Below are 8,349 nucleotides of genomic sequence, written 5' to 3'. Positions count from 1 at the left end.
TAGGAAAGCTCTAATTAACATTGAAAAATAGATTAGAAAACCTGAGATGGGTTGAAAAACTTTTATTTTTTTAATAAAAAAACAATTATACATAACATTCAAACACATTTTTTTCTTGATGATATTTACTGCATCTATTTCCATGTTGGCTAAATGTAATCCCTAATATAAACATTTTTTTGAAAAATTTAACATTAAAAAATATTTCAGGCATATATCCACACAATGTATCATGACCTTTTGAACTGATTTCTAAACGCAGTGCTAATTATGGAGGGGCCCTAGCACCTTTCTTCCTGCAGGAAGGCAAAGGACCTGAAACAACACAGCAGACACATTCCACTGAACAGAGAGGGAAGCTGAAGCAGAATCGCCAAAGCCCTGCAGAGAGGGAAAGGTGTTCCTGTCAGCTTTGTTCAGGTTCATGTCAAAGAAAAAACGAGGTGTGGAACAAGAACTTTATACACCCACTCATTTGTCTTACGGGGCAGCAACAACAGGGTCACAGATCACCATGGCATGGAAGATTAATGCAACTTTGTCACTGTTCCACAGGCACGGTACCAGGAAGAATTCTGTTCTCCTTTAAATTCAAAATACCATGGCTGTTTCCTGTACCTAAATACAGCAAGAAGGATTTACTCCTAAACAGAAAATTGTTTTCCCTTGTCCTCCTGCTTGCTACCATTCTGTTAATACTTTAGACATCTGAATCGCTAATTTGCCTTCTTACATTTACATAGCTTTTTCGGGCTATTCTGGACCGTCATTAACGTTTGCTAAAGCCTTTAGAAATTCAGTCCTCTGAAGGAACAGCACTGCCTTCTGCTTCCTCTTTATTCACATGGAGCTTGAGAAAGTTGGCCAGACCTTTCCTCCCAAAACATGGATGGAAATAATTTCAGTGATTCTCACTCAGTTTGGGAAGCAGAAAAAATATCAAGGAAGGAAAGGTCAGTTATCAGTAAAAGTAGGAAAAAAATTAAGTATTCAAAGAATCTTAAAAGTCAGGGAGGAAAAAGTATCCAGCCATCCTGTATTTGGCAACTGAGTGAGTCTCTTAAGAGATAAAAAGTTGATTTGCGTGTAGTATCAATAACGCATTTTCTAAGACAGCCAAAGAATACATAATTTCTACTGTAAAAAATACCAAGAAGGAAACTAATTCAGTCTACCCTAAGCCAACCAAACCACCTGCCTCTATCCTCTGGTACTACTTGTCACCAAATACAATCCCACCTTTGGATGAAACTACCATATTATACAAGAAACAACAAGGCTCCCAAATGAATTCCTAATGCCACTGCATTTCCAATTTAAAAATACAAATGCTACACTTTCAGATTTTGGTGAATGCATGCCATGACAAAGTCTTATGGTTCTGCCATGGTTCATACTAGTTGAAATAGACACAAAATAAGGTTCTATAAAGAGCAATGCTGTTCTTTGAAAACTGACCACTAAACTGAGAAACAAACTCAGGGAAGTTAAAATAAATCAAAAAGACTGACTGATATCCAAATGAAGTTACAAAGATGATCTCAGACCTAGTTTCATGAAAGACAACTGTTCCTTCTACTTTTTCTTATTCATTTAAAAAAGTGGTAATGAAAATGTAGTTGAGGACTCCATGGATTAGTGGGACTCCTTCAGCTGAAAGGGTGTAGCATGATAGCTACAACTTTATTACAAACCACAAGCCAACATGTAATTCCAACACCACCTGTAAGAGATACAAAACATGATTTAAGTCATTGCATCAATAACCCTGAAGCACACAGGCATCTGAGAACAACTTTGGAAGTGTAAAAAATGGAACAAATTAGTTACGAGGTGAACAGGAACAAAAGATCTTTCTTTTTATATACAAATGTCTCTCTCCAAGGGATGGCAGCTAACTCCATGCTGGTTCCAAGAAAACCTGAAGATCAGGGAGAACAGTACAAAATAACACGAATATGAGCCAAAGTGGGGTATATACAACCCACAGCTAAAAACATTTGCTATGTAACTAACAGAAGATGTCTGAAGGGCTGAAGTTAAAGGCTTGGCATGTAATGGAATACTTTGCTAGAACCTAAATTTAAGATTTGAGAGAGGTAAAAAGTAAATTTCCTCCAAAATTTAAATCAGTCTTTATAAAAGTAATAAATGCATACCCCACTCCTTTCGCCTTGCCCCCGTACAGCTATATAGAAAAATGCTACCAAGACCTTTGCTAGTGACTCAGAGGCCTTGCATTGCTGTTTTAAAGGGTCCCATCATTCCAACTAGCAGCACAGAAATTTGTATTCTATGATGGAATAGAGGGTGAAGCCTGACTGGAATACACAGCACATCCGTATTGCAGGCTACATAGAATCATGCTACGTAGTTATCATGGAATACATAGCTATTCATAGCACACACATGAAGAAACTACCTTTATGGTGATTTTTAGGCGTTTTTGTGTTCATCACCTAGAATTCAAAGCAAACTCTTTACTATGATTATCAGCCAAGACAAAAAAGGCTATTTGAAGGCAGACATGGAAGTGAACATTTTTAAATCCCTTCAAATGCTATTCAAATGAACATCTTCCAAGGACTATTCCCCTGCACAGCAGCAGACCTTTCCCTTGCCCTGGAGGCATGCTGGATACAAATCGTTTTCTAGACAGCTATTAAAGATACAATTCCAACAACATATTTTGGAATTCCTTCTAAGGCAGTTAGAACTTACAAGCCTATTGTGAACATTCACCAGCAGCATTTTATCTTGAAGGTAAATTTCCACACTACGTTGTCCTGTTATTCTGGCTGTCTAATTATTCCATTACACAGAGCCAGCACACTTTTCACTCAGAAACAGGCGTTTACAACCTGGTATGTCATTCTGATCATTAATTTGTTAAACTGCCAAAAAGAAAAGTATTTAATTAGGTAAAAATGCAACAGAGGCATGATGGGGAAAAGGGTGGGAACAGACAAGACAAAATGCTAAGAGAGAATGTATATAAATCACTGTGGAGTTACACTACTATGAAACACCAGCAATTTCTAAGAAACACACAAAAGTGATACAGATCTATCAAGTATTTGCCCATTTTTAAACCCAATTCTACTATTTCACTGGACTCCTTGATATAAAAATATTTCTCATTTGAAATCTGCTCCAGGGTCTATTCCATATAGATAAAGCTGCTTTGTTTGAGAATAAATAAAAATGACAGCCAGTTTCATCACCAGTTAAACAAACAAGAGCTGAATACACAGGGAACAGCTAATCAAATGTTTGAAACTCCCCCCTGTGTTAGGGGACTCAGAACAAACAAACAGGAGCAGTGCTTTTAATATGTGTATGCTCTTCAACACCACATTGCTAGCATCCGCATGGGATTGAGATTTTTTTTTTCCAATGTGCAGTCCTTACCTGCTACCCCCGTAGGAAAGGCTACCAAGCGCTCCAGCGGAGCAAGCCATTTGCTTGGAAGCACTGTCACTGGCTCAGAATAGTACTTCCAAATCAGAGAGATCATCAAGGCAGCCTAGAATTGAAATTTTTATTAGCTTGGATACTAATACACATCAAAGTACATTTCCACTGCTATTTTGAAACAGTAAATTACAAATTCTAATCAAAGGGAATGGTTTCTTTGTTACTTTACATTGTTCTTAAGGAAGTTCAAACTGTTTTTAAACTCAGTATGGCCTTAAATTTCTACACAATATTAAGAGACAACAGTGAGGCATTGGAAAATACTGCTTTCTTTTGGGACCCTGGTTCCGATCTAGCATAGACAAACATAGGAATAGTAATTGTTTAATTCTGATGACTGTTTTTAGCCATAATCCTTGCTTGCTAGGAATCCAACTCCCTTTAACATTACCCTAAGGACATCTTCAGCTTGACCACTTATTAGTCATCCTTATTAGTGGACAACTCTTTGGCATTGAGTCTGAACTACAGAGACAATCTGATGGGGCACTGTAGGGAAATGCGTGGCAGGCCTAAGTGGAAATTTGCATCCTCAGCAAAAGTGTATTTTGTTTTCAAAACATAAGTAAAATATATTGGCATGATCAGAACTTTCCTGGGTCCAGTGCCATATATAATAATAACCCCAGACCCAAAACAGTGATTAAAGAGCTAGGAAAAACTCCTATCTTATCTCAAAACCAGAAACAGCTAAAATGAAACTCAAAACTCCTATTCACAATTACCAGACCTTATCAGCAATATCTCTCCCTTCTATTTCAACAAAGTCTTTTGAAAGTCTGGCCAAACACCTGTGTGACAAATCAGCCAATAAACACAGGAGAGAACCGTTACACTACCGAGGATTTGGTTTAGTCATTTGTATTCATAATAAAATATTTACTTACTTGTAAGATGTAGAATACAATATTTATTACCCACTTTATTTTGGCTAATTGGGCAGTTCGTGCTTTCACTGTTAAAAGAAAAGAAAATACTACTCTGCATTATTTATAATAGTGAATTATACTTACACAAAACTAGTAATTTATTAATATTTGACTCTTCAAATCAGGACATTACACTGTTTAAAAGTCTCATTTCAAATGACTCATAGCTATATTGAAAGTACCCTTCTGCAAGAAAGTGCTACGTCCATATCACACCATAGTTTCTTATTAATGCTACAATGAAAAGTTTCGAAACACTGACATATCGTAGAGAAATGTCACGTAACCAAGAGCACTACTCCCAAATGAGAACAGTCACTGTGGTTACTAATTTAAGAACCTGCTTCAGATGAAGCATAAAGTAAATTTTTCCCTTTACTAAAAGGGGAGAATGATGGCTTTAGCAGATGCACTTTTTGCCTTATTTCATTCAGGCACACAGTTTTGACTATTCCTTCACTGAATGAATCTTGATCAGGTTTAGTGTTAAAACTCCTCATGCCTTCTGTTTTCCTTCTGTTACAGGACCTCAGACCAATATAAAGCAACCCAGTGAAGAAAGCGCATCTTCAAACATAACAGTGGCCTGAAGTTTTCTAAAACAATGTTGTTAGTTAAGTAAACTACTCAAATGTATTTTAATTGAAATTATTGGGTTAAGAATTATACTACTGAAAGCAATATAAAATTGCCAGTTGTAAATATTGTCCTTTCTCCAAGCAAGGAGCCTATAAACATCCATCCATTCTGCACAGAGGAAGCAGACAAAGCAAATCCGTCTTGTATCCTGTTCAGATCAGTTAGTGAATTTGGGCAAAAGCAAGAGCAAAAGCTCTGGTGCCAAAGGTTTACGTGTACTTTCTACCATGAGATAATGGACTATATATACTACTATAAAATCCTAATTGAAACAAAGCACTACAGTTTTATCACAGAAGCTCCTACATAACATCAAACAGGGTTGCAAAGTATCAGGAAAGATCTAATCTGGTTACCTTACAGATCTTAACATTTTATAGTACACCAACTAAATAGCCCCACCCAAGCAATGCATCCTTTTGCAGTGATACGAGATACGCAGCAGAGGACTTCCTCAACTTACTTAAAACATGATTCAGTGATGAGTATCACTGAGAAAGAGTACGTAATTACACAGCAAAGCCCTGGAAATTCTTTGAAAGAAAAAATTAAAATCTAAGTCACTTCCTTGTCAGTGTAGGCAGAACTACACAAAATTGGAAAACAAAAGGAAGCTCTCCAAAAAGTTTAAAGGAAAAAAAACAGAGAAGGCAACACTGGAAATGGATGTGAGGAGAAATATACTTAATTGAAGACACTCTCGACAAAATGTTTTTCAGAAACTAGAAAAGGGAGTAAACATTGCACTGTACCATGAGTTTTAAGCTTGTCAGTCATTTTGTTAATCTTTCTTTCCAGACGGGCATATCTAGCAAACTCATCCATCATACTAATGGTTGAGAGTTCTTGCTTCATGTTCTGAATTTCAGCTCTCATTTGGGATTCCTGCTCTGCATCCTTTTGTAACAATCTGGATATCTAAGAAGTAAAGAAATATTAACAGTTATTTACCCAGAACTCCATTGATATTCTTTAATATGTATAAAGTACAATCTCCTGTTTACACATTCAACAGCCTCTCATAAAAAAAGGCCCTTTCATCAAGACACAGGAAAACCTTGGCTTGACATCTGTTCTATAAGCCAAAAAATATTTACTCTCTTGTTCTGACTGAAGCAAGCCAAAAAGGGTTTTACCATCCCCGTAGGGCAGTGACTTTCAACTTTTCTAACTATGGTTAACTGCCTTTCCCTTCTCGGTTTCTGCGTTCATCTCCTCGTGTAATGTAAAATTCCCCACTCTCAATGATGCTTGCCTTCTAAGACCTGTCAAACCTCCCAGTCCCTGCCTGCTGCTGTGTCCTGAGCTGAACTGCTGTCCTCCCTCCTTGCAACTCTCATCATGCGCTGCTTGGACGATGAGCACCTGGCGTGCAGGAGAGGAAGGACCAGGGAAGCACTCCTTTTCATCACCACTCTTTCCAGCTCCAATGATGCCCCTTACCCATTCACCACTTCCAGCTCCAGCAGCCTCAGCGAAGGTCTCAACTAGTTAACGTGGAAATTTTATTCACTGAAGCCCAATTTTAGACCTCATCAATAATGCACAGCTCACCAGTCAGGAATTACTCCTCTCGATTATAGATTACCTAGTCTGGGCTGTTAGAAATGCACAAATTGCCATACTGGCTAAGAGGTGGAATCCCTCTAGTGCTGTATCTTCCCACTACCGCAAAACCAGAAACACAAATTTGCATCAGTTATTTTTCTTACATCTTGCCCATGTGTTTAAATGTGGTTTTCTTATAACTTCCTATTGGTTTCTTGGCTAAAATAATTTCCTTCTGACTGAAATGTAAAAAGGTCGTCACGTTAGCATTTTCTCCCTTTCTTTTACTTTTTTACGTTCTTTTCATGAAGCACCACCTGCTTGTTGATTAATCAACTCTTTTTTTACCATAGAAATGAAGATACAAAGAACCTAAAATATTTTTCTTGCTGTTCCTTAGCAAATCTTTCTAACTTTCTCAAGACACGTGTAATTTTTTTCCCCACAAACTATGTTCTCAGTACTGCAATCAACAGCAACATTACACTACTTCCCATCATGAACCACAGCAGAACGTTGAGCAGAAATTTTTTCACTAGTCATCTACAGTAACACTGAGTCCAACTTCCCAAACTTCTAGGAGTAATTTACGTTGTAAAGGATTTTTATGCATCATCAAACAGTGTGCACTGAGGGGCGTGACAATGAAGTTATTCTCGTGGAAGAGCAGAAAGACGGGGATTTTGGCACACTTGCTCACATGTGAGTGTATTTGGCAGTGACACGAGTTTGTTGGTCCGTAAGTCTGTTACCCACGCTTCCACAGAAACGCTTAAGGTCAGACCAGGGGGCACCCTGCTCAGTGATTGCCACTTGAGGTTCTCTCCTATGATGCCCAACGCCTTAACCTCTGTAGTCGCTGATCTCCCTTCTCAGCAACAGACGTGTCCATCTGTCGAAAACACAGAAGGCTGCGCCCAGTTGTCTTTTGTGTCCCCTGCAACGTCCAACGGACCAGAGCCTCAGGAGCATCGTTTAAGCCGCCTGTCACCCAGCGCTCTGCCTCAAAGACCAGCTTGACAGATTCTGCTAGAGTCACCCGCCCTCACGGCATGAGGTGTCACCAGCTCCAGCTCTTCCCAGCACCGGCCCCTCCTGCTTCTCCTCCTCCGAGGCGAGGAGCAGGACTAGGCCCTGCCGGTCACGGCTGGGGATGGGTTACGGGTTTCACCGGGCACGGGTGCCGGCCGAAAAGGCGCCGCCACCGCCCCAGCCCCCGGGCGCGCCGCTCGGGCCTCGGCCCCACCGCCCCCTCCCCGTCCGCCGCTCGGCACGGCGGCAGAGATCGGGCGGGCAGAGGCAGCCGCACCGCCCGGGCCGGGGGAGCAGGGAGGAAGGCAGCAGGCGCTTGGCCGCGGCCCCCATGCGGTAACGGCGGCGGCCCCCTCCCGGCGTGGGGCGGGGCAGGCGCGGTGACGTCACTTACGATGGAGGAGCAGGAGGGCAAGAGGATCTTGAGAGCGTTGCAGAGGAAGACGGAACTCAGTACCAGCAGCCAGGCGCCGCTCTCCGCCATGCCGCGGCCGGGCAGGGCACGGCACAGCACAGCACGGCTCCCCGGCACTAACCAGCCTCCCGGGCGGGCGGCACCGCGCCGCGGCCGCAGCTCCCCCACACGCGGGGGGCAGCGGACGAGCGCCTGTGCGAGGGGAAACGGGGACAGGTGCGGCCACGTGACATGGGCTGGCCAATCCGGAGGCCGCGCCCCGGGAGGGGGAGGCGGTGGCTAGGGGGGAGGTCCCGCCCCGCGCGGGGG

The 8,349-nt window shown here is 41.5% G+C and overlaps 1 protein-coding gene across 1 annotated transcript; it reads right to left on the bottom strand.

The window, feature by feature from the left end:
• Window positions 1-47: 47 nt before the first annotated feature.
• On the bottom strand, window positions 48-8,278 carry GET1 (guided entry of tail-anchored proteins factor 1). The gene is made up of 5 exons (XM_037376553.1): window positions 8,020-8,278; window positions 5,798-5,963; window positions 4,365-4,432; window positions 3,412-3,526; window positions 48-1,723 (listed from the first exon to the last, which is right to left on the bottom strand). The coding sequence occupies exons 1-5, from the start codon at window positions 8,107-8,109 to the stop codon at window positions 1,650-1,652; spliced, it is 513 nt and encodes a 170-aa protein (XP_037232450.1). The 5' UTR covers window positions 8,110-8,278; the 3' UTR covers window positions 48-1,649.
• Window positions 8,279-8,349: the final 71 nt, after the last annotated feature.

The sequence above is a fragment of the Falco rusticolus genome, chromosome 2 (assembly GCF_015220075.1).
Source record: "Falco rusticolus isolate bFalRus1 chromosome 2, bFalRus1.pri, whole genome shotgun sequence".
Lineage (NCBI taxonomy): Eukaryota > Metazoa > Chordata > Aves > Falconiformes > Falconidae > Falco > Falco rusticolus.
This window is presented reverse-complemented; position numbering and strand designations above follow the sequence as displayed.

Bases quoted from the DNA above. Each gene is read 5' to 3' on its own strand.
- GET1 (XM_037376553.1), bottom strand. From the start codon at position 8,109: ATGGCGGAGAGCGGCGCCTGGCTGCTGGTACTGAGTTCCGTCTTCCTC. The intron at 5,964-8,019 runs GTAAGTGACGTC...TTTACTTCTTAG, and splicing joins TGCCCTCCTGCTCCTCCATC to ATATCCAGATTGTTACAAAA. The intron at 1,724-3,411 runs GTAAGGACTGCA...TATCTCTTACAG, and splicing joins CTTTCCTACGGGGGTAGCAG to GTGGTGTTGGAATTACATGT.